Source organism: Somniosus microcephalus, chromosome 15, assembly GCF_052327205.1.
Source record: "Somniosus microcephalus isolate GS21.2 chromosome 15, FLI_Smic_1.0, whole genome shotgun sequence".
Taxonomy (NCBI): domain Eukaryota; kingdom Metazoa; phylum Chordata; class Chondrichthyes; order Squaliformes; family Somniosidae; genus Somniosus; species Somniosus microcephalus.
Window position 1 is genome coordinate 64,913,341 of NC_141001.1, and position 27,180 is coordinate 64,940,520.

At 44.1% G+C, this 27,180-nt stretch overlaps 1 protein-coding gene across 2 annotated transcripts in view; it reads left to right on the top strand.

Moving 5' to 3' along the window:
• tub (TUB bipartite transcription factor) overlaps positions 1 to 27,180 on the top strand; it is a 337,777-nt gene that overhangs the window by 288,858 nt on the left and 21,739 nt on the right. For both annotated transcript variants that reach the window (XM_086007914.1, XM_086007913.1), the window contains 2 exons: positions 13,225 to 13,389; positions 21,669 to 21,790. In XM_086007914.1, the coding sequence (XP_085864040.1) occupies positions 13,225 to 13,389; positions 21,669 to 21,790 (287 nt within the window). The remainder of the gene's footprint in view (positions 1 to 13,224; positions 13,390 to 21,668; positions 21,791 to 27,180) is intronic.

Genomic DNA, 27,180 nt, shown 5'->3' on the forward strand with positions numbered 1-27,180 from the left:
CTAGTGGGAGGATAGAAGATTGGGAAGCATTTAAAAGCCAGCAAAGAATAACTAAAAGATTAATTAAGAAAGGGAAGATAGATTATGAAAGTAAACTAGCAAAAAATATAAAAACAGATAGCAAGAGTTTCTACAGTTATATAAAAAGAAAAAGGGTGGCTAAAGTGAATGTTGGTCCCTTAGAGGACGAGACCGGGAAATTAGTAGTGGGGAACATGGAGATGGCAAAAACGCTGAACAAATATTTTGTATCAGTCTTTACAGTAGAGGACACTAAAAATATACCAACACTGGACAAACAGGTGGCTATAGGGAGGGAGGAGCTAAACACGATTAAAATCACTAAGGAGATGGTACTCGGTAAGATAATGGGACTTAAGGCAGATAAATCCCCTGGACCTGATGGCTTACACCCTAGGGTCTTGAGAGAAGTAGCGGTAGGGATTGCGGATGCATTGGTGGTAATTTTCCAAAACTCCCTGGATTCAGGAAAGGTCCCAGCAGATTGGAAAACTGCTAATGTAACACCCTTATTTAAAAAGGGAGGTAGACAAAAGGCTGGAAACTATAGACCAGTTAGCCTAACACCTGTGGTTGGTAAAATGTTGGAGTCCATTATTAAGGAAGCAGTAACAGGACATTTGGATAAGCATAATTTAATCGGACAGAGTCAGCATGGTTTTATGAAGGGGAAGCCATGTTTGACAAATTTGCTCGAATTCTTTGAGGACGTAACAAACAGGGTGGATAAAGGGGAACCAGTGGATGTGGTGTATTTGGACTTCCAAAAGGCATTTGACAAGGTGCCACACAAAAGATTACTGCACAAGATAAAAAAAATCACAGGATTGGGGGTAATATACTGGCATGGGTGGAAGATTGGCTATCTAACAGAAAACAGAGAGTTGGGATAAATGGTTCATTCTCGGGTTGGCAATCAGTAACTAGTGGTGTTCCGCAGGGGTCAGTGCTGGGACCCCAACTCTTTACAATCTATATTAACGATTTGGAGGAGGGGACCAAGTGCATCATATCCAAGTTTGCCGACGATACAAAGATGGGAGGGAAAGCAGTGAGTGAGGAGGACATAAAAAACCTGCAAAAGGACATAGACAGGCTAAGTGAGTGGGCAGAGATTTGGCAGGTGGAATATAATGTTGGAAAGTGTGAGGTTATGCACTTTGGCAGAAAAAATCAAAGAGCAAGTTATTATCTAAATGGAGAGAAACTGCAAAGTGCTACAGTACAAAGGGATCTGGGGGTCCTGGTGCATGAAACACAGAAGGTTAGTATGCAGGTACAGCAGGTGATCAGGAAGGCCAATGGAATCTTGGCTTTTATTGCAAGGGGGATGGAGTATAAAAGCAGGGAAGTCTTGCTGCAGTTATACAGGGTACTGGTGAGGCCACACCTGGAATACTGCGTACAGTTTTGGTTTCCATATTTAAGAAAAGATATATTTGCTCTCGAGGCAGTTCAGAGAAGGTTCACTCTGTTGATTCCGGAGATGAGGGGGTTGACTTATGAGGAAAGGTTGAGTAGGTTGGGCCTCTACTCATTGGAATTCAGAAGAATGAGAGGCAATCTTATCGAAACATATAAGATTGTGAGGGGGCTTGATCGGGTGGATGCGGGGAGGATGTTTCCACTGATGGGTGAGACTAGAACTAGGGGGAATAATCTTAGAATAAGGGGCTGCCCTTTCAAAACTGAGATGAGGAGAAACTTCTTCACTCAGAGGGTGGTAAATCTATGGAATTTGCTACCTCAGAGAGCTGTGGAAGCTGCGACATTAAATAAATTAAAAATGGAGATAGACAGTTTCCTAGCTGATAAGGGAATTAGGGGTTACGGGGAGCGGGCAGGGAAGTGGACGTGAGTCTAGGTTTGGATCAGCCATGATCCTATTGAATGGCAGAGCAGGCCCGAGGGGCCGTATGGCCTACTCCTGCTCCTACTTCTTATTAAATCTTTGAAGGTGGCAGGACAAGTTGAGAAGACTGTTAAATAGAGGCATAGTGTATAAAAGCAAGGACATTACGCTAAACCTTTATAAAACACTGGTTAGGCCTCAGCTGGAATATTGGGCCAGAAATTCCAGGCCAGAAGCGTGAGTACGGTCGGCTTTGTTCTGTGCTGTAAGATTCTGTGATTCTACGATAGCTGCAGAACACCCTTGACATTTCTGCAGCCCATCAAAATGCCAGCATCCCTTGCCACTGCAAGAGAAAAGCTTCCAGTAGACAGCTGCTATCTTGAGATGAGTCACCTTGTCTCTAAAGCTACCACTGCTCAACCTAATCTCGCTCGAGGAGGATCTGGTTGGCATAAAAAGCTGTCTTGGTGTTAAGATAGGAGAATGTGTTTTTGTTGTTTAAAGTAAACTTGGCTTGATCACATAGGGTTGTGAGTTCATTCTTGTGTACGATTTCAACTTTTGGGAGTGATGGCAGGGGAAATAAAGACTTCTGGCTAGTGAAGGAACATCACAGAAGACTTGGACAGTGAAGGACTTTACGAGGATGTGGAGGGCCGTTAACCAGAGGACACAGATTTAAGATAACTGGCAAAAGCTGGCTGCCTTTTGGTTTTCTTTTACCTAATATTCTTACAGCAATATACTTAAAGGCCTTAAAAATGTTATTATTGCACCTTTTTATCATTGAATTCTACAGCAAATTAATTGATAGATACAGAAAGCATTTAATAATTCCAATTCATGGAAAGCCATTTGCAAAGATGGTTTATGGCATTGTGCTAAAAATTATCTTTTGTCAAACTCAAATAGAGGCATTCTCACAGAAGTTGGCTTTGTCAGTAATTTAGCTTTAACATGGGAAATAGTGTACAGAACATGGAGTTTTAATTAAGATAAGCCTTTGTTCCATTTTCATCAAAAAGATGTACATGATCTTTTCCTGGCAGTAGGAGTGAACTTACAAGACATCTTTGTAATGGAATTAGACTAGTCTTACTAATGAGAAAGTAAGTTACAAACAAATACTTAAAACTTGTGGAAAGAAATGATTAAGAATAATTATAAGGCTTTATGAGACAGCAATGAACATAAGCAAGCAAGCCAACAAGAAGTAGTTATTTCCATAAATATAATTGAAAACTGCTTTTCGCTTTATAATGAGCGAATATTAGGGAGGCTGGATAAAAAACAGCTGTTAAGTTGCAATGGGAGCTGTGTAGAATGTCAATAGCGCGTGGCCCAGTGGAAGTGTTTGATTAGAATCCTGTTTAATTATTTTGTTGAGAAATATTACTTGAAAATGTTTTTTAAATGAAACTGGATGGAATGCACGTACTTCATCTGCGCTGGCTCATCATTATTTTGCTCTAATATTACCCTGGTGTGTTGATTGACAGCAGACTGATTAAATTTCTTATTATGTAGCTAATTTCACATTTGCTTTACACAGAATTGGTTAGATGCATTAAAGAGTAATCAAATATCCCAAGCAAGGTTCTTTTGTAATATTTGTGAAATCCATAAAATAGGCTGGGCCAGCTCACGTTGTTTTGATTTCCCTTCTGTCACTAATACAGTGAAAAAGACAAAATTGCATTACTGTTATCATGTCTTTGAAAATGTCTCATAGTGCTTCACATACAGCAAACGACTGGAGTGCAGTGACTGTTGCACAGGCAAATGAGGCAATCATCTGCAATGAACAACTAACTGCACTTTGGCTTTTGAAATCTGATAGACAATGGGCCATAATTTGATGCAGGAGTGAATCTAATGGCGTTCGACTTGCCCTTGCATGTTTAGGTTTTTAAATTTTTTGCATGGCAAGTTGCTGAAAGTGTGAGCTGATGGATGGCGCAGCGAGGGAAACACGGTATCTGGGACGTGAGTTAACAGGGCAAGCTACTGTGCATCTCCTTAGCCAATCAGATTGAAGGATTGGGAAACTAACAGTGCAAGGACTGAGAAGGAAGTGTCAATTAGAGTGTGTGAATTAAATGCTAAATTAGGTACAGAAAGAAAAATAAACAGAGGGAAAGAAAGATTGGATTAAGAGAGAAAAAAAGAGACAGAATGGAACAGTAAAAAATATATAAAATTTTACATTTTTATTATCTCCAACAGCAATTAAAACCTGAAGGAATGAAACTCCACACTTGTAATAGTTAATTTTCAGTGCCAAAGAGTTTGGTTGGCAGTAATTAACACTTAGCACATCGTTAAAAGGGAACTTGACTGAAATGGACAAGATTTAACTTTCTGTGGTGAGTTTACTTCATACCTACCATGTGTATACAGCAACTTCACACCATTCAATACATTTCAATGGTGAGTCAGACAGCGAGATGTCAGTTTCGCGAAGCTAACGGTGGAGCGGCGCAACACCGACAGCAACTTTTGGATATCCGCGTTTAACTGCGCATCTGCCCCTCGCCTGAAGTTGTGCCATTTATGCATAAATAACGGTGAGCACCATTAGCTTCACCATTATTTTTACAGCAAATTCTGGCCCAATATTCATACAGTAGAACATTTCTTCTGAAGGGCGATGCGTTGGGGTTACTCCCGTGATCTGGGGGGCAAAATTGAGCTCAGTAGCGTCTGTTTTTGGGCGCTAGGGGCCCATTAAGGTTCCAAAATGGCATGCACGCACACTTCTGATGCGACGTGCGCCGGACGCTATATTGATAAAAGGGTTAGCTCGCGCGCACCTAACGTCCACTGGAGGTATGCGGAAAGGCAGATTATGCCGCTGATTTGACATTTTGGAGCTCCACACTCAAGCCTACACTCTCCCACAGCTGAACACGCATTCAATGGCATGAAGGACCCCCACCAGCGCTATTTAAAGGAATCATCAACTACTTACAGGTTAGTTGCTGGAATATTTCTTCTGGCTGTTGCTGCAATTCTACACATTTTGGGTGCTTTTCCATACTAGTTAAAAGTTTCAATAAACTACAAGGAGTGGTCTGGCTGGTGCTGAAGTACTTTTTTGGTGATTTAAAGGCTTGTGCACAAACCAGTTGCTTCTAGACATGGGTGGTCTAGTAGGGTCTCCTCTTGGCATTGAGCATGACTGGGAGAATGAGCAGAGGCCACACAGAGCAGGACAAACTGCTAGAAGAGGGAAGAGGGAAAGAAGGGCTCTCAGCAGGAGACCATAACCGCAGAGGGTCTTTAGGGAGCAAATCTGTTGGAGAACAGATTGCAGAAGTACCGTGATGCTCTGGAAACCACTTTGCAACTGGAATCCACAGCCATGATGGCAGCAGTCTGAGCTTCCACTGCAGCACTCAGGCATTGGGTGGATGCTGCTTGTGCTGCAATGGAAGCTGAGACATCGGCCATCAGACGCTGCATCATGGTTGGCACCACAGGTGTGTTGGATGGATTGGCTCCAAGCTCTGCGCAAAGCCACGTGCCAAGTTGGAGCTGAACTCCTCCATGCTCCTCAACATTGTGCGCAGGCTATCTGGCAGGCTTTCCAGTGTGTCAAGCATTTGGGTGTGTACACCTATTAGCCGCCTTCTGTAGCCTGGACCATCTAAGTCTTCATCTGAGTCCTCTGTAGCAGAACTAGTGTGCGACCCTGCCCTCTGTTAAACTGGCATCTGTGCTATCCTTTCCCACCCCACTCCCACAACCCCCCACCCCACCCCCCCGTTCTGGCTCCTGCGCACTTGTACCTGGTGTCATCCTATCCTCTAAATTACGCGCACTGTCAGTATCTGAGGTAGTCGCTGTGACTGTGAAATCGAGTGATGCTGTGTCTTCATCTTCACTGTCCTCTTGCTCTTCCTCCACTGCCTGGACAAGTTGCAGTTCTTGGGTATCTGCAAGGAAAAAGGGACAAGGGTAGGGTTGTGGTGAGAGGAGAGGAGAACATAAGAAGTGCATTCTTACACCATCTGCAGCTTGTAAGTCAGAATAGACTGTGGGATGAGGGAGAAGTGGGATGTGAGAAGGAGGATTAGGTATGACGATGCCGTCATCTTCAACCCCGCCAGTGAGCACGGCCTTAGCGATGGCCCTTCCCATAATGGTGAGCACCGTCTCCTCCATGGGGGTTAGAACATGCAGGCGCGCTTCTCCCCCTCCGCTTAGTTCCTGCTGCCTCTGGTTGTGTGCTACCTTCTCCTGCCAGAGAGATGGAAGTGTGTCAGTGAGTGTCGTGCAATATGTTTAGGTGATGTGGCTGTGTCATGGTTGAATAGCTGTGAGACGTGGGTGTGAAGCTTGCAACAGTGCTAAGTGTGTGAGGATGAAGTGAAGCATATGAATGTTAGGTATGAGTCCTGATTAATAGAGATTGTTGGCAGGTGAGTGATGGGGCTGTGGTGAATTGAGGAGTGGCTGGGGCTAGTTATGCTGTTAGTAGGATATGGCATTTGAAGATATATTCACTGACCTTAACCACTCATGTGAGGTCATTAAACTTCTTGCGGCACTGGATCCAGGTCCTTAGGGCTAAACTCCTGGCATTGTCCACTGTAGCTATCTGTTCCCATTGCTTTCTCATCATATGTCTTGAGGGCCTCGTGCCCCCCTGAGGATACAGGACAGTCTCCTCCTTTCCACCTCCTCCACCAAGACCTCCAGTCCAGCGTCCGAAAACCTGGCTGCCTACTCTCTCCCATGGTTAGCCATTCTTCACTCTTTCCCAGGTCAGATTCAGTTGCAGAACAACTCCCAGCACCTGCTCCAGCCACAATGCAGTGGTGCAGGGTAGTTTTACATAGTGCTAGTTAATAACGTTATTGGGCAGCCAATGAACAGTGCGGGTAATGCTGGCGGCATGCAGAAATCATTATAATAAGCAGGGAGCACGAAGTTGGGGCGCTGCCGGCATTACACTGAACAGGCGCGGCTTAATCGTGCATCGTGATCCCTGCGCCTGATTTTGGGGGCTATTCCCTGGTGTTTATTTATCACCTCTTCTGGGCAAATATGAGCCTGGATCCAAACCTATGCCTTCAGCTTTTCATGTCAGTTCTCCAAATGTAAGTACTCTGATGTCTATCTTTGATCAGCTCAACATCACATTTTGCATTTTCTGGGCTGTTCTATTTTTTGTTTATTTGTTCCTGGGATGTGGGCATCACTGGCAAGGGCAGCATTTATTGCCCATCCCTAATTGCCCTCAAGAAGATAGTTGTGAGCTGCCTTCTTGAACCGCTGCAGTCCGTGTGGTGAAGCTACTCCCATAGTGCTGTTAGGGAGGGAGTTCCAGGATTTTGATCCAGCAACGATGAAGGAGCAGTGAAATATTTCCAAGTCAGGATGGTGTGTGATTTGGAGGGGAACTTGGAGGCGATGGTTTTCCCATACGTCTGCTGCCCTTGTCCTTCTAGATGGTAGAGGTCGTGAGTTTGGGAGGTGCAGTCGAAGAAGCCTTGGTGAGTTGCTGCAGTGCATCTTGTAGATGATTCAGACTGTAGCCATGGTGCACTGGTGGTGGAGGAAGTGAATGTTTAAGGTGGTGAATGGGGTGCCAATCAAGCGGGCTGCTTTGTCCTGGATGGTGTCAAGCTTCTTGAGTGTTGTTGGAGCTGCACTCATCCAGGCAAGTGGAGGGTATTCCATCACACTCCTCCCTTGTGCCTTGTAGATGGTGGAAAGGCTTTGGGTCATCAAGAGGTGAGACACTCGCCGCAGAATACCCAGCTCTTGTCAAAGTATTTATGTGGCTGGTCCAGTTAAGTTTCTGATCAATGGTGACCCCCCCAGGATGCTGATGGTGGGGGATTCGGCGATGGTAATGCCGTTGAATGTCAAGGGGTGGTGGTTAGACTCTCGCTTGTTAGAGATAGTCATTGCCTGGGACTTATCAGCCCAAGCCTGAATGTCGTCCAGGTGTTGTTACATGCGGGCATAGACTGTGTCATTATCTGAGGAGTTGCGAGTGGAACTGAACACTGCAGTCATCAGCAAACATCCCCATTTCTGACCTTATGATGGAGGGAAAGTCATTGACGAAGCAGCTGAAGATGGTTGGGCCTAGGACACTGCCCTGAGGAACTCCTGCAGCGACGTCCTGGGGCTGAGATAATTGACCTCCAAAAACAACAACCATCTTCCTTTGCACTAGCTATGAGTCCAGCCAGTGGAGAGTCTTTCCCCTGATTCCCATTGACTTCAATTTTACTAGGGCTCCTTGATGCCACACTCGGTCAAATGTTGCCTTGATGTCAAGGGCAGTCACTCTCACCTCACCTCTGGAATTCAGCACTTTTGTCCATGTTTGGACCAAGGCTGTAATCAAGTCTGGAGTTGGGTGGACCTGGCGGAACCCAAACTGGGCATCAGTGAGCAGGTTATTGGTGAGTAAGTGCCACTTGATATCACTGTCGATGACACCTTCCATCACTTTGATGATGATTGAGAGTAGACTGATGGAGCGGTAATTGGCCGGATTGGATTTGTCCTGCTTTTTGTGGACAGGACATACCTGGGGCAGTTTTCCACATTGTCGGATAGATGCCAGTGTTGTAGCTGTACTGGAACAGCTTGGCTAGAGGCGCAACTAGTTCTGGAGCACAAGTCTTCAGCACGACAGCCGGGATGTTGTCGGGGCCATAGCCTTTGCTGTATCCAGTGCGCTCAGCTGTTTCTTGATATCACGTGGAGTGAATCGAATTGGCTGAGGACTGGTTTCTGTGATGGTGAGGACCTCGGGTTGAGGCCGAGATGAATCATCCACTCGGCACTTCTGGCTGACGATGGTTGCAAACGCTTCAGCCATGCCTTTTGCACTCGCGTGCTGGGCTCCGCCATCATTGAGAATGGGGATATTCATGGAGCCTCCTCCTCCCATCAGTTATTTAATTGTCCACCACCATTCATGACTGGATGTGGCAGGACTGCAGAGCTTTGATCTGATCTGTTGGTTGTGGGATCGCTTAGCTCTGTCTATAGCATGTTGCTTCCATTGTTTAGCATGCATGTAGTCCTGTGTTGCAGTTTCCCCAGGTTGGCACCTCATTTTTAGGTACGCCTGGTGCTGCTCCTGGCATGCTCTTCTACACTCCTCATTGAACCAGCGTTGGTTGCCTGGCTTGATGTTAATGGTAGTGTGAGGGATATGTCAGGCCATGAAGTTACAGATTGTTGTGGAATACAATTTTGCTGCTGCTGATGGCCCACAGTGTCTCATGGATGTCCAGTTTTGAGCTGCTAGATCTGTTCTGAATCTATCCCATTTAGCACAGTGGTAGTGCCACACAACACAATGGAGGGTGTCCTCAGTGTAAAGACGGAACTTTGTCTCCACAATGACCGGTAGTCACTGCTACCAATGCTGTCATGGACAGATACATCTGCGACAGGTAGATTGATAAGGACGAGGTCAAGTAGGTTTTTCCCTCGTGTTCTCTCACCACCTGCTGCAGGCCCAATCTGGCAGCTATGTCCTTCAGGACTCAGCCAGCAGTGGTACTACTGAGCCACGCTTGGTGATGGACATTGAAGTCCCCCACCCAGAGTTCATTCTGTGCCCTTGCTACCTTCAGTGGCTATCTTACAAGTGGTGTTCAACATGGAGGAGTACTGATTCATCAGCTGAGGGAGGGCGGTAGGTGGTAATCAGCAGGAGGTTTCTTTGCCCATGCTTGACCTGAAGCCATGAGACTTCATGGGGTCCGGAGTCAATGTTGAGGACTCCCAGGGCCGCTCCTTCCCGACTGTATACCACAGTGCCGCCACCTCTGGTGGGTCTGTCCTGCCGGTGGGACAGGACATACCCAGGGATGGTGATGGAGGAATCTGGGACATTGGCTGATAGGTATGATTTTGTGAGTATGACTCTGTCAGGCTGTTGCTTGACTAGTCTGTGGGACTGCTCTCCCAATTTTGGCACAAGTCCCCAGATGTTAGTGAGGAGGACTTTGCAGGGTCGACTGGGCTGAGTGTGCCATTGTCGTGTCAAAAGTCAATGCCGGGTAGTCTGTCTGGTTATTATTGTTTCTTGTAGCGGTTTGTTACAACTGAGTGGCTTGCTAAGCCATTTCAGAGGGCAGTTAAGTTTGCTGTGGATCTGGAGTCACATATAGGCCAGACCAGGTAAGGACAGCCTATATTCCCTAAAGGACATTAGTGAATCAGATGGGTTTTTATGACAATCCGACAGTTTCATGGTCACCATTACTGTTACTAGCTTTTTATTCCAGATTTATTTAATGAACTGAATTTAAATTCCACAGCCGTGGTGGGATTTGAACTCACGATTATTAGTCCAAGTCTCTGGATTACTAGTCCAGTAACATAACCACTATGCTACCGATCCCTTTTTACAAAATCTTGAGCTCTCAAATATCTTGAATTGTTCTTGAAACAGAATTACATTCAGAAACCCATTGTTAGATGCCAGTGTCAATGCTGTAAGATGAACCCTCTAACTGTGTATTTACACTTATGGACAACCAGCAATTGCAATTTCAACACGTGTGGTTAAAAAGCCATTACAAGCAAGGCAGCCCTGGTGCTGTTGGAAGCAGTACGCACTGACAAAAGAAATGGTTTTGGCCCATGCTTCCAACAATAGCAGTGGCTCAAATGGTAACACAAACCTGCTGTTGGAAGTAGAGGTGGTCATGTTTCTTTGCCACCAATGGGTTGAGCAGCTGAAGTGTTCAAGTCTGTCCCCAGATAGGCTCGAAAATAAGCTTTGCTGTTACTGAGCCACAGTGGCTCCCTGTGAAATAGTCACTGGTTGTGACTTCAAAACAATTGTGCAATAATAGTTTGAATGCAGGTCTGCTACAGGCAGTTTTTCAGAACCAGTTCTCCATTATAAGGGCAGCATTAACATACATGCCAACCATCAGCATTTGAAGTTGTCAGCGTTTCAACCTTTGTTTCAACTTGTTCGTGTTTCACAAAAGAATCAGCTCCTTTCTCTGTGATTGGAGGTCGTCGGTATCAATGAATCAATCAGATCGATTGGAGGAATGGACTGGAGGCTCTGAACCAATCAATCAGAAATTACTTTTTCTCACTGTTGGTTGCGCACAAGTTTGAGGCAGAGAAGTTTGAAGTTGGGTTTTGCAGGTTGTGGTCCTAACTGTGTTTATTTAGTATTTGTCTCCAAAGAAATTATATGTAACAAATAAATGTAGCTTTTTAAGAAAACATATTTTCTTGATAGAAACTTTCTGGGGCATGCCCGGCTGTTGTCTTATTTGGAGGTTTATTTTATGATGATTAATTACAGCTGCTTTTCTGTGGTGAGGATGTTCCCTGATGTGACTGAATTAACTGGTTTATTTTTGTATTTCTGTCACTGCACATGGGGAATTACCAGAGTTTGTAAATAAAAAGATATGCAAAAAATGGTTGCAGTGGAGATGAGTTTTGCTTAATTATTATCAACAATTATATAAGATTCCCATATTTAGGATTGTGTACTACAGTGAGGGATAGTGCAGACTGCTGGCCTACTTGTTAGTTGTAGTGCCCATTTATATTCTGTAACTTTAAAAACTTGTTTACTCGTTTTGTGTTAGAGGTAGTTTGTCACTGTACAGGAACCAGGCAGAGAGCTGGCACTATCCATAATAGAGCAGACAACATCCACAATGTGAGAAGTGGGGTGGGGGTTTCCCCTGGCGGGGGAGTCTAGAACCAGGGGTCACAGTCTCAGAATAAGGGTCGGCCATTTAGGACTGAGATGAGGAGAAATTTCTTCACTCAAAGGGCTTGGAATTCTCTACCCCAGAGGGCTGTGGATGCTCAGTCATTGAGTATATTCAAGACAGAGATCGTTAGATTTTTGGATACTAGGGGAACCAAGGGATATGGGGATAGTGCGGGAAAGTGGAGTTGGGGTAGAAGATCAGCCATGATCTTATTGAATGGCGGGGCAGGCTCGAAGGGCCGAATAGCCTACTCCTGCTCCTATTTCTTATGTTCTTTTGATATTAATAATCTATAAGCACATAATAGATGAATAGATTTCTAACTAGACTGAAGGCAGTCAGTCAGATCCACTTAAGAGTACAAAATTCAGCTGTCTATGCCCATTCCTGAAAATCGCGTTTGATGCACTTTCATTATTTTTCTAAATGACTGCAGTGTGTAATTATTGCTGTGTGTAATGATTTTTATTTCCAGTACAATAAACCTTTTTGACAGGGTCAAAAGAACAAAAGACCAAGCAATTTATTTTGAATCAGTCAATGTTAATTGAGGAATGTTTTACGAATGCATTGGGCATTCAGCCATTACAACCACTAACAATCATTTCAATCTCCATCTGTTTTAAGGTTTTAAAAACAGAAAATCTTTCAAATGCACAGCAGCTTGATTAACATCTAAAGGATAAAAAGACAGGTTACTGTTTTGCGATGACCCTTTATTAAAACTCCTCCTTATTCCTCCAGAAGCTATTTAAGAATAGAAATAGTTAAATCAGCATATTCAATCAGCAATTGGATTATTGTAGATGCAAATTATAAAAGATTTCAGTTTGAAAATTAATATGATATATCTGGGGCTAGATTCCCAACGAAAGGAATTAGACTTTAACAGTTGCATTGAAATCTCTTCAACTACTTTTATTTTCATATTTAAAATATCTTTAACCCTTCCAAGATAATTAACTTTTGGCTCAATAATCAAAATTACAGTAGGTTAGAAAATGCAGGAAAGTAGCAAGTAAAGTGTCAATTTTTTTCAACGGTTGATGGGGTGGGGGATGGGTGGTGGGGGTGGGGGTGGTTGGGGGAGGTGGAGCGGTGGGGTGGTGGTGGTGGAGCATGAAGCATGGAAGACGGCCCTGGATCTTACTAGAAACTAAGTCTGGTACCTTCAACACTCACACCCCTCATCAATAATTTCTCAATCCACCACTGTGGCAAATGGTGCTTTGTCTACTTTAGCTTTTTCACACCTCAGCAAGAATAATGGAATGGTTTGGTGTACCTGCAGCTACATAACTGAAAGTTCCTTCTTTTTTTCTTGAAGTAATGGCGTGCCTATGCCCCATTGTAGTTTTAGCCCAACTCTTTTTGTCTCCACATGTGACAAAAGGCCTATATTCAGGGCTATTCTTGGTCAGCTTTTTTGGGGCATGTGTGCATCTTGAACTACTTTCTGGAGTGCAGTGATCAATTGGCTGTTATATCATTAGTAATTTACTCCATGTTGTAATCTACTTCCTTTAAGATTTAACCCAAAACATAAGAGCTTGGAAATTTCTGACATTAACATTTGGTTGAAGTGACAGTTGATCTCTTTTGATCCACCAGGAATCGATGGTCCAGCTGCCTTTCAGGATGATGCCCAGGAGGTGGGAAGTCAAATTCAGATTCTCACTGTTGGACAGTCCAGCAATGATGATGATGATGCAGACACTGTGGCCAGTGCACAACAAGCAACAAAGCAGGACCTTAGAGTAACAATGCAGAAAAAAGGTGAGATAGCTTATGTTATGTTCAGATTATTATCTGAACAGCAATAGATTGGGAGAAGGGGAAGTGCAACGAGACCTGGGTGTCCTTGTGCACCAGTCGCTGAAGGTAAGCATGCAGGTACAGCAGGTGGTTAAGAAGGCAAATGGTATGTTGGCCTTTGTAGCGAGAGGGTTCGAGTACAGGAGCAAGGGTGTCTTGACGCGGTTGTACAGGGCCCTGGTGAGACCACACCTTGAGTATTGTGTGCAGTTTTGGTCGCCTTATCTGAGGAAGGATGTTCTTGCCATGGAGGGAGTGCAGCGAAGATTCACCAGACTGATACTTGGGGTGGCAGGAATGACGTATGAGGAGAGATTGGGTCGATTGGGCTTATATTCGCTGGAGTTTAGAAGAATGAGAGGGGATCTCATTGAAACTTATAAAATTCTAACAGGACTAGACAGACTAGATGCAGGAAGGATGTTCCCGATGGCGGGGGAGTCCAGAACCAGGGGTCACAGTCTAAGGATAAGGGGTAAGCCATTTAGGACTGCAATGAAGAGGAATTTCTTCACCCAGAGAGTGGTGAACCTGTGGAATTCTCTACCACACAAGGCAGTTGAGGCCAATTCATTAAATATATTCAAGGCTAAAGGGATCAAGGGATATGGGGAGAAAGCAGGGACAGGGTACTGAATTTGGATGATCAGCCATGATCTCATTAAATGGCGGAGCAGGCTTGAGTGGCCGAATGGCCTACTCCTGCTCCTATCTTCTATGTTTCTATGTTACTTGTTAAATGATATGTACTGAAACCTACAGTACCCTCTTTATTGATCTGAGAATAAATATCCCAATTAAATGAATACAATCCATTGTGGGGAAAAAAATCAGATGGGGTATAAAATGGGCTAGTGCCTGTTTGTGCTACTCCAAAGACCAATTTCACCCCCCAGTGTCAGCATTAAATAATCCCAGGGCAGATATAGCATGGCTAGATGAAGAATAAAGTTCCCTCTACCCTGCCCAACCAAATCTACATCACCCCAAACTCAGAACTCTACCTACTTCACTAGTATGATATTTCTTTATCATTTCTCACATCACAGATGCTGTGGCTACTCTGAGGGAGGCATTGTGAATAAATATTTAATTAAGGATAGAATTATGCTAAAGGCCCAAGCCACTAGGACGTAGGTTAATATTGCTCAAACTCAAAGCATATGAAGGATCTTTTCATCTCCGAGAAAGAGCAGACATTATCCCATCAGTTGGGTCTGGATTCAATCCCAGCCCACAGAGGTAAAAGTCCAGTGTTCTAACCCATTAAGCCATCCACATCCCCAGCTCTGTTCTTTCATGACAGTTCAAAGAAGTAATACCGGCAGATTACATAGGATTAAATAGGATATATGGCACAGAAACAGGCCATTCATAGAAACATAGAAGATAGGAGCAGGAGTCTTTCCTCATCTAACTCTATCAGCATAACCCTCTATTCCCTTTTCCCTCATATGCTTGTCTTGCCTCCCCTTAAATGCATCTATACTATTCACTTCAACCACTCCCTGTGTTAGCGAGTTCCACATTCTCACCACTCTTTGGGTAAAGAGGTTTCTTCTGAATTCCCTATTGGATTTCTTGGTGACTATCTTATATTGATGGCCTCTAGTTATGCTCTTCCCCACAAATGGAAACAATCTCTCTGTATCCACTCTAAAATTATGAAAGGTTTTGATAAAGACCTCTATTCGGTCACCCCTCAGCTTTCTTTTTTCAAGAGAAAAGAGACCCAGCCTGTTCAGCCTTTCCTGATATGTATACCCTCACATTTCTGGTAGCATCCTTGTAAATCTTCTCTGCAACCTCTCCAGTGCCTCTCTTTCCTTTTTATAATATGGCGACCAAAACTGTACGCAGTACTCTAAGTGTGGTCTAACCAAGGTTCGATACAGGTTTAGCATAACTTCCCTATTTTTCAATTCTATACCTCTAGAAATAACCCTTAGTGCTTGGTTTGCTTTTTATGGCCTTGCTAAACTGTGTCACAACTTTTAGTGATTTGTGTATTTGTACTCCGAGATCCCTTTGTTCCTCTACCCCACCTAGACTCGCGCCCTCCAAATCATAAGTGACCTCCCTATTCTCCCTACCAAATTGTAATACCTCACTTTTATCTGTGTTGAACTTCATTTGCCAATTATATGCCCATTCTACAAGTTTATTAATGTCCTTCTGTAATTTGTTGCAGCCTTCCTCAGCATTGACTATCCCCCCCAATTTGGTATCATCCGCAAATTTAGAAATTGTGTTTTTGATTCCAAAATCTAAATCATTAATGTAAATTGTGAACAACAGTGGTCCCAGCACTGATCCTTGTGGAACACCACTACCCACCTTCTGTCACTGTGAATAGCTACCCTTTACCCTTGCTCTCTGCTTTCTGTCCTGAAGCTAGCCAGCAATCCATTCTGCTACTTGTCCCCTGACTCCGCATTCTCTGACCTTGTTCATCAGTCTACTATGGGGTACCTTATCGAAGGCCTTTTGAAAATCTAGATAAATTACATCTACTGCATTACCATTGTCTACTCTCTCTGTTAACTCTTCAAAAAATTCAATAAGGTTGGTCAAGCAAGACTTTCCCTTTTGAAATCCATGTGGACTATTCATTATTATATTTTTGTTTTCTAGATGTTCTTCTATTCTCTCCTTTAGTAGGGATTCCATTATTTTTCCTACCACTGATTGACTGATCTATAATTCCCTAGACATGTTCTAACCCCCTTCTTGAATATAGGTATTACATGAGTCTTCTGGCACTACACCTTTTTCTAATGAATTATAAATATGTTTAGTAATGCCTCTGCTATCTCTTCCTTAGATTCTTTTAAAATGCATAGATGTAATCCATCTGGACCAGGGGTTTTATCCTCTTTGAGTTTGATTAGTTTATTTAATATATCCCTTCTTTTTATTTTAAATGCACTTATCTCATTACTAATCTCATCATCCAATGTCATGTCCATCTGTTCTATCTCCCTGGTAATTACTGAAGCAAAATAATTATTTAACATTTCTGCCATATTGTTACAAAATTTGAGTGCAAGTATAAACTGGTTCACAAATCTCTCAAATCAAATTTAATCTTACCTACAAACAATATCAAAAGTAAACACTGAGTAGCTTTATGTTGTTAGGAATGTGCCTCCCAAGACAGAATCTATTGCCTTCAACATGTCAATTGCTACTGAGCCATGACGATGTTGGTGACCATGATTTTCCTGTCATTTTGGAGTTTTGAAAGTGGAGCCTCTGTCTAAATATGTTCTTGGTTCGACTCTTTTCTTCATTCCTTTTTAAAAGTGAGACTTTATAGGGATATATTGTAAGCTACTACAGCTCACATTTTATGCAGCATTTCAAATTTCTTCAGCGATTGAAGGGCTGATTCTGTGGTGCAGTGCACAGGACACATCCCTGATTTCACAGGAGAAAAAGGCTTTTAAAGATTTTTGAGGTAGTGCTTTGTGCTTATGCTCGCCTCAATACACACTACAAATTAATTTAAATTGATTCAACAACAAATTCCCCATTTTGATTTGGAGCCCAGCTCTTGATTCACTGAGCACTCATTTAAAATGGACGCTGGCAGGTCTGCAAGCTCTAAGTTGAAGAACTCCATCATTTAAAGCTAGTTTAACATATTAGTAAGACTTGCATTTTAATTTAACTAACTGAACATTAGAGCTCGTGGTTTTTTTTCTGCTGCTTGCTGTTGTTTTCCTTCAAGTCAGCCTCCTTTGGTGCCCACCTCCACAGCAGCACTACCAGTTGGCCTTGCAGCTGCAAGCAATGGTGACCATGGGCATTCCATTAGGCCTGCTAATGACTCTGTTGGATTTGGAGGAGGAAGTGCCTACTCTACTGTCTTGCTTTTCCCCACCCATTGCAGCATTACTTTAAACATTCCCCCACAGTGGGCTGACAAGTGGCAAGTAACATTCGCACCACACAAGTGCCAGGCAATGACCATCTCCAACAAGCGAGACTCTAACCATCTCCCCTTGACATTCAATGACATCACCATCGCTGAATCCCCCACTATCAACATCCTGGGGGTTACCATTGATCAGAAACTGAACTGGACCAGCTATATAAATACTGTGGCTACAAGGGCAGGCCAGAGGCTGGGAATTCTGCGGCGAGTGTCTCACCTCCTGACTCCCCAAAGCCTTTCCACCATCTACAAGGCACAAGTCAGGAGTGTGATGGAATACTCTCCACTTGCCTGGATGAGTGCAGCTCCAACAACACTCAAGAAGCTCAACACCATTCAGGATAAAGCAGCCCGCTTGATTGGCACTCCATCCACCACCTTCAGTTGAGGCTTGTAATAAGGGAACATCTATAATTATGGGGGATTTTAACTATCATATTAATTGGACAAATCAAATTGGGCAGGGCTGCCTTGAGGATGAGTTCATTGAGTGTATTAGGGATGGGTTTCTTGAGCAGTATGTAACTGAACCGACCAGGGGGCAAGCAACCTTAGATCTGGTCCTGTGTAACGAGACAGGATTAATTAAAAATGTCCTAGTAAAGGATCCCCTTGGAATGAGTGACCATAACATGGTTGAATTCCATATTCAATTAGAGGGTGAGAAGGTTGGATCTCAAACAAGCGTGCTAAGCTTGAATAAAGGAGACTATGAAAGTATGAGAGCGGAATTGAGTAGAGTGGATTGGGAAAATAGATTAAAGGGTAAGACGATACATGATCAGTGGTGTACTTTTAAGGAGTTATTTTACAACTTCCAAAAAATATATATTCCACTGAGAAGAAAAGGGTGTAAAAGAAAAGACAGCCATCCGTGGCTAAGTAAAGAAATTAAGGATAGTATTTGACTAAAAACAAGGGCATATAAGGTAGCCAAATCTAGTGGGAGGATAGAGGATTGGGAAAACTTTAAAAGACAGCAAAAAATAACAAAAAGATTGATTAAGAAAGGGAAGATAGATTATGAAAGTAAATTAGCAAAAAATATAAAAACAGATAGTAAGAGTTTTTATAGTTATATAAAAAGAAAAAGGGTGGCTAAAGTAAATGTTGGTCCCTTAGAGGATGAGACCGGGAAATTAATGGTGGAAAATATGGAGATGGCAAAAACACTGAATGAATATTTTATATCAGTCTTTACAGTAGAAGACACTAAGAATATCCCAACACTGGACAAACAGGGGGCTAAAGGGGGGGAGGAGCTAAACACGATCAAAATCACTAAGGAAGTGGTACTCGGTAAAATAATGGGACTCAAGGCGGATAAATCACCTGGATCTGATGGCTTACATCCTAGGGTCTTGAGGGAAGTGGCGGTAGGGATTGTGGATGCATTGGTAATAATTTTCCAAAACTCCCTGGACTCGGCAATGGTCCCGGCAGACTGGAAAACTGCTAATGTAACACCCTTATTTAAAAAGGGCAGTAGACAGAAGGCTGGAAACTATAGACCGGTTAGCCTAACATCTGTGGTAGGTAAAATTTTGGAGTCCATTATTAAGGAGACAGTAACAGGACATTTGGATAATCATAATTTAATAGGACAAAGTCAGCATGGTTTTATGAAGGGGAAGTCATGTTTGACAAATTTGCTGGAGTTCTTTGAGGAAGTAACATATAGGGTGGATAAAGGGGAACCAGTGGACGTAGTGTATTTAGACTTCCAAAGGGCATTTGACAAGGTGCCACACAAAAGATTATTGCTTAAGATAATAAATCACGGGATTGGGGGTAATATTCTGGCATGGATAGAGGATTGGCTATCTAACAGAAGGCAGAGAGTTGGGATAAATGGTTCATTCTCAGACTGGCAATCAGTAACTAGTGGTGTTCCGCAGGGGTCAGTGCTGGGTCCCCAACTCTTTACAATCTGTATTAACGATTTGGAGGAGGGGACCGAGTGTAACATATCAAAGTTTGCAGATGATACTAAGATGGGGGGGAAAAGTAGTGAGTGAGGAGGACATAAAAAACCTTCAAGAGGACACAGACAGGCTAATTAAGTGGGCAGAGATTTGGCAGATGGAATACAATACTGGAAAGTGTGAGGTTATGCACTTTGGCAGGAAAAATCGTAGAGCAAGTTATTATCTTAATGGCAAGAAACTGGAAAGTACTGAAGTACAAAGGGATCTGGGGGTCCTGGTGCACGAAACTCAAAAGGTTAGTATGCAGGTGCAGCAAGTGATTAAGAAGGCCAATGGAATGTTGGCTTTCATTGCTAGGGGGATAGAATATAAAAATAGGGAGGTATTGCTTCAGTTGTACAAGGTATTGGTGAGACCGCACCTGGAATACTGCGTACAGTTTTGGTGTCCATACTTAAGAAAGGACATACTTGCTCTCGAGTCAGTACAAAGAAGGTTCACTCGGTTAATCCCGGGGATGAGGGGATGGACATATGAGGAGAGGTTGAGTAGATTGGGACTCTACTCATTGGAGTTCAGAAGAATGAGAGGCGATCTTATTGAAACATAAGATTGTGAAGGGGTTGGATCGGGTGGATGCAGGGAAGATGTTCCCGATGATGGGTGAAACTAGAACTAGGGGGCATAGTCTTAGAATAAGGGGCTGCTCTTTCAAAATTGAGATGAGGAGGAACTACCTCACTCAGAGGGTGGTAGGTCCATGGAATATGCTGCCCCAAAAAGCTGTAGAAGCTACATCATTACATAAATTTAAAACAGAAATAGACAGTTTCCTAGAAGTAAAGGGAATTAAGGGTTACAGGGAGCGGGCAGGAATTTGGACATGAGTCTAGGTTCGGATCGGTCATGGCCCTGTGGGTAGCGGAGCGGGCCCAGGGGCCGTGTAGCCTGATCCTGCTCCTATTTCGTGTGTCTAATTCTGTTAGATTCAGGAGATGGTTCTGTGATAGTGGATTGGCAGTTAGGATCAGATCAGCCATGATCTTATTGAATGGCGGAGCAGGCTCGAGGGGCCGATTGGCCTACTCCTGCTCCTATTTCTTATGTTCTTATGTTCAACATTCACTCCCTCCACCACCGGCACACTGTGGCTGCAGTGTACCATCTACAAGATGCACTGCAGCAACTCGCCAAAGCTCCTTCAACAGCACCTTCCAAACCCACGACCTCTACCACTTAGAAGGACAAGGGCAGCAGACGCATGGGAACATCACCACCTACAAGTTCCCCTCCAAGCCACACACCATCCTGACTTGGACCTGTATCGCCGTTCCTTCACTGTCGCTGGGCCAAAATCCTGGAACTCCCTTCCTAACAGCATTGTGGGTGTACCTACACCATATGGACTGCAGCGGTTCAAGAAGGCGGCTCACCACCATCTTCTCAAGGGCAATTAGGGATGGGCACTAAATGCAGGCCTAGCCAGCGACGCCCACATCCCATCAATGAATAAAAAAAAAGTTAACTTCCCCGTGATGATACTGCTCCTAGCTTTATTCCAGTGTAGGCCATCCTATTGGTACAGCCAACTCCAGTAACAGAACTGATCCTAAGGCCCCTGGTACCTGAATCCTTCCCTCCTATGCCACATCTCTAACCACACAATTTTCTCCCTAATCCAGCTGCTCCTGTATTAGCTGGTGCTGGTACTGATAGTAATCCTGGAGTTGCTATCTTGAGGCCTTGCTTTTTACTCTACTCCGATAACTGCTGGAATCCAATACTTCCCTATATCATTGGTTTTGACAAGAACCACAATTTCCAGCTGATCCTCCTCCTTCTACAAGAGCCTCAAAATCTGTTCTGTTATTTCACTTACTCTGACATCTGGGAGGCAACACACCATTCAGGCTAATGCGACTGTCTGCTCCTCTCACTATCAAACCTCTTACTACCATTGCATTCTCTCCCTTCACTCTGCCCGCTTGGGCAAACCTTTTCTCCACTCTTAAAAGTAAATACAGTTGCATAGATTTGATTACATGAATTTGTGCTCCAGGTGCAGAGCTTTGCGCTCCAGACATGCTTGGAGGTAACTGAGCCCCTTGGGATTTTCCATCTAATAACCTCCATTCCCAAATTCCCATTAAGGATTCTTGATGCACCAGGAGTGCAAATTCATAAAACCTACCCACAACTGTTTGTGCGGGCTTGTGCTCAGTTTCACTCTTTATGATCTCACTTCCAACAGTTGATTGGCCTTGTGCAACTTAGGCTTGTTCAACTTTTAAATGTAGATACAAATCTTTAAATATAGGCCTATTGCACTACCAAGAAAGTTGACTTTTAACCAATGATTTTTGCCCCAGCAGGTATTTCTAGCAGCATGAACTTTGATGAGGAAGAGGATGAAGATGATGAAGATAGCTCCAGCTCTTCCCAATTGAACAGTAACACCAGGCCTGGCTCTGCTTCCAGTAAAAAATCTAATAAGGTGAGGACTGGAAATAATTTCTTCACATTTGTTTGAAATTTAGTGAATGGAAAAACAAAGGAATAGGCCAGGGTCCAAATAGCAGTGTAGAAATCTCTCCATCTCCAACCTTTATATTTCCTTGCTGTGCATCATTTTTAAGGCTGCTCTTCCCTATCACATTGACTACATCTTCATTTCATTCCAGTTAAAAGTTGACGCACCATTTTGGGTGAAAAAGAAAGACTTGCATTTATATAGCGCCTTTCACGACCACCAGACGTCTCAAAAGCGCTTTACAGCCAATGAAGTACTTTTGGAATGTAGTCACTGTTGGAATGTGGGAAACGCAGCAACCAATTTGCGCACAGCAAGGTCCCACAAACAGCAATGTGATAATGACCAGATAATCTGTTTTTGTTATGTTGATTGAGGGATAAATATTGGCCAGGACACCGGGGGATAACTCCCCCTGCTCTTCTTCGAAATGGTGCCATGGGATCTTTTACGTCCACCTGAGAGAGCAGACGGGGCCTTGGTTTAACGTCTCATCCGAAAGACGGCACCTCCGACAGTGCAGCACTCCCTTAGCACTGCACTGGAGTGTTAGCCTAGATTTATGTGTTCAGGTCGGGTGGGATTTGAACCCACAACCTTCGGAGTCAGAGACGAGTATGCTACCCACTGAGCCACAGCTGGCACACAGTGAAAATGTAATTTAGCTTCCCTCTTTCTTTTTGATCATAGTGCTATGTGATGAAATGATGGTTTTTCTGTCTGTTGAATGTAAGGATCCTGTTTGAAATTAATTTGAATAACCGAGGCTGACAGCTTGAAAATGTCCATAATTCAGCACAAACTGTGAGCCTCACTCAGACTGAGATTGCTGGTGTGGGAGATGGAAATGGCACAGTAGTACAGTAGAAACATAGAAAAATAGGAGCAGGAGTAGGCTATTCAGTCCTTCGAGCCTGCTCCGCCATTCAATATGATCATGGCTGATCCTCTATCTCAATACCATATTCCCGCTTTCTTCCCATACTCCTTGATGCCTTTTGTGTCTAGAAATCTATCTAGATCCTTCTTAAATATATTCAGTGACTTGGCCTCCACAGCCCTCTGTGGTAGAGAATTCCACAGGTTCACCACCCTTTGAGTGAAGAAATTTCTCCTCATCTCCGTTCTAAATGTCCTACCCCGTATCCTGAGACTGTGACCCCTCATTCTAAACCCCCAGCCAGGGGAAACATCCTCCCTGCATCCAGTCTGTCTAGCCCTGTCAGAATTTTCAATGAGAACCCCTCTCATTCTTGTAAACTCTAGTGAATACAGGCCTAGTTGACCCAATCTCTCCTCATAAGACTGTTCTGCCATCCCAGGAATCAGTCTGGTGAACCTTCGCTGCACTCTCTCTATGGCAAGAATATCCTTTCTTAGGTAAGGAGACCAAAACTGCACACAGTACTCCAGGTGTGGTCTCACCAAGGCCCTGTATAACTGTAGTAAGACATCCTTGCTGCTGTACTCAAATCCTCTGACAATGAAGGCCAACATACCATTTGCCTTCCTAACTGCTTGCTGTACCTGCATGTTTACTTTCAGTGACTGGTGTACAAGGACACCCAGGTCCCTCTGTATATCAATATTTCCCAATTTATCACCATTTAAACAATACTCTGGCTTTCTGTTTTTCCTACCTAAGTGGATAACTTCACATTTATCCACGTTATACTGCATCTGCCATGTATTTGCCCACTCACTCAACTTGTCTAAATCGCCTTGAAGTCTCTTTGCATCCTTCTCACAATTCACAATCCCACCTAGTTTTGTGTCGTCAGCAAAATTGGAGATATTACATTTGGTTCCCTCATCCAAATCATTGATATATATTGTGAATAGCTGGGGCCCAAACATTGATGCCTGTGGTACCCCACTAGTCACCGCCTGCCACCCCGAAAAAGACTAATTTATTCCTACCTTCTGTTTCCTGTCTGTTAACCAATTTTCAACCCATGCCAGTATATTACCCCCAATCCCATGTGCTTTAACAGTAAAGGGTGGCACTATTACTTCTGCCACATTTTGCAGCTCTGGACCTGGCATTATATATATGTGTCTACTTTGTTACTGCAGCTTCAGATAGCATTGACTTTTTTCGACACAACAAGATTCTTGTTTCTGACTTGTGTCAACTTTAAATCCAACATTTACTAAGAATTTGTCGATCAAGGTTAAAGCTACATTTTTCATGTTCTGTGAGTTATCTCTGGCTTTTATGTCAATGCTGTTACAAGTGTCGGTCGCAGTGAGGGTCATGGTATGAGATAACAGTTTATGACCAATACCCTTAGATAATAAGTATCTGCAGTGTCAGTTGGGCAGGCTCAAAATGGCAGCAGAGAACTGAAAGGCCGCTTAACAGCTAAACACAGGTAATGGTCTATAATGGTTAGCATTGGGCTTTACTGGCACTTACACCAGAATCATATTAATACTAAGCAGCTCTTGACACACTAGGCCACTTCATCCTCCTCCAACGCCTCTCCTCTGTTGTCCAGCTGGGTGGAACTTACTTGGCTTCATTCTTATCTATCTAATCGTAGCCAAAGAATCACCTGCAATGGCTTCTCTTCCCACTCCCGCACCATTACCTCTGGTGCCCCCTAGGGATCCATCCTTGGCCCCCTCCTATTTCTCATCGACATGCTGCCCCTTGGCGACATCATCTGAAAACACAACATCAGGTTCCACATGTACTCTCGTGACACCCAGCGCTACCTCACCACCACCTCACTCGACTGCTCCACTGTCTCTAATTCATCACACCGCTTGTCCTACATCCAATAATGGATGAGCAGAAATTTCCTCCAACTAAATATTGGGAAGACCGAAGCCATTGACTTTGCTCCCCAACACAAAACTGTTCCCTAGCCGCTGACTCCATCCATCTTCCTGGCAACTGTCTGAAGCTGAACCAGACTGTTCGCAACCTTGATGACGTATTTGACCCCGAAATGAGCTTCCAGCCACATACCTGTTCCATCACCAAGGCTGCCTACTTCTACCTCCGTAACATTGCCCAACTCTGCCTCTGCCTCACCTTATTAGCTGCTGAAACCCTCACCCATGTCTTTGTTACCGCTAGACTTGACTATTCCAAAGCTCTCCTGGCTGGCCTCCCATTTCCACTCTCCATAAATTTGAGTTCATCCAAAACTCATATTCTAGCTCTTACCAAGTCCCGTTCACCCATCAACCCTGTGCTCGCTAACCTACACTGGCTCCCGGCCTGGCAACATTTCAATTTTGAAATTCTCATCCTTGTTTTCAAATCCCTCCATGGCCTCGCCCTTCCTTACCTCTGTATCCGTCCAAGATTTCTGCGCTCCTCCAATTCTGGCCTCTTGCGCATCCCCGATTTTAATTGCACTACCACTGGCGGCCATACCTTCTGTTGCCTGGGCCTTAAGCTGTGGAAATTCCTCCCTAAACCTTCTCTACCTCTCTTTCCTCCTTTAAGATGCTCCTTAAAACCTACCTCTTTGACCAAGCTTTTGGTTGTCTGCCCTAATATCTCCTTACATGGCTCAGTGTCAAATTCTGTTTCATAACTCTCCTGCGAAGTGCCCTGGGACATTTTACTATGTTAAAGGTGCTATATAAATGCAAATTGTTGCTGTTGTTGTTCAGTGCAGTACAGAGGGAGTGCTGGACTGTCAGAAGTGTCAGGTTTCAAATTAGATGTTTACCTGAGGCCCCATCTGCCCCCTCAGGTGGATGTGAAAGATCCCATTCGAAGAAGAGTAGGTGAGTTCTTCCAGTGTCCTGGCCAACATTTATCCCTCAACAACATTACTAAAACAGATTATCTGGCCATTTATCCCATGACTGCCACGTGTCCCTGCATTACAACAGTGGGCCTGTAGGCGGGGCGTGACTACACTTCAAAAGTACATCATTGGCTGTGAAGTGCTTTTGGATGTCCAGAGGATGTGAAAGGTGCTATATAAATGCAAGTTCTGAGACCACTCACTTTTTAATATATTGTAGATATATATCTCAAGAACTAAAGAGGATCCAGCACTGATCCTTGGGTACTGCCAGCCATTCTCCTATCTGAGCAGCAACCATTAATCCTGATCCTTTGTCTCCTGTCCATCAATGAACTTTCTATCCAACTTTCCTTATCCTACCCAGATCTGCTGGGACCTGGACATCGCATTTACACTCTCAGCAATCTGCTCTCAAGTTTGTTGGACAAGTCACTTTTGGGGAGTGTGCCTTTCTGTATCTTACAGGACAACTCTTCTTTACCTCACTTCTTGAAAATGCACTTACATTGCTTGGTCATCAGATTTGCCCATTTTCACTCTTGGTCCCAGAATTTTACATGGAAAACGTTAAGTAAATCCCCGGCCTGCTCTCAGTATGCAAATACAGGAGTTTAAATACCCCTTTAGTCATTTAACACCCTCTTTCCATTGTAATCTGTTTTGACTCCATTGATCAGTCCAGTGTACCGGCAGTGGATTGGATGATTTATATTTGTGGCAAAAAACAGAATATCTGGGATTAACGAGCTGGCAAGAATTCTCCCCAAAATTTTCTGTAGCTCGATTACTGCGCCAACAATTTACTGGCTATCATTTTTCTTCAGTGAGCTCAATCTCAGACCCTGCAGAAACCCATCACTGTGCTTGAGAGCCTCCAATCCAAGCTATTAAGAAAACTACATAGACAGAGGCCGGAACTTTAATCTGGAGGCGGGTCGGAAGCGGGGGGCTAGAAAGCGGTCGGAAGAACGGGTTTCCTGCAGGCCCTGCCGAATTTAATGGCAGGGCCTGATTAACATTTCAAAGCTCTGTTTCCTGCCCGCAAGCAGTCAGATGGAGAGCGGAATGGTTGTCGGGCGGGTAGGCCTGTGGCCATGGCCACAGAGAGGAGAGAGGGAGGGATTGGGGGTGTGAATCGGGGCTGGAGGATGATCAGGGGTGTGAATCGGGGCTGGAGGATGATCAGGGGTGTGAATTGGGGCTGGAGGATGATCAGTGGTGTGAATCGGGGCTGGAGGATGATCAGGGGTGTGAATCGGGGCTGGAGGATGATCAGGGGTGTGAATCGGGGCTGGAGGATGATCAGGGGTGTGAATCGGGGCTGGAGGATGATCAGGGGTGTGAATCGGGGCTGGAGGATGATCAGTGGTGTGAATCGGGGCTGGAGGATGATCAGGGGTGTGAATCGGGGCTGGAGGATGATCAGGGGTGTGAATCGGGGCTGGAGGATGATCAGGGGTGTGAATCGGGGCTGGAGGGTGATCAGGGTGGGGTGGTGGTCGTGGCCGGAGGAGCATATAGGGTTATGAATTGAGGCCAGAGGTTGATCAAGGGGGTGGTCAGTGTCCAGAGGTGTAT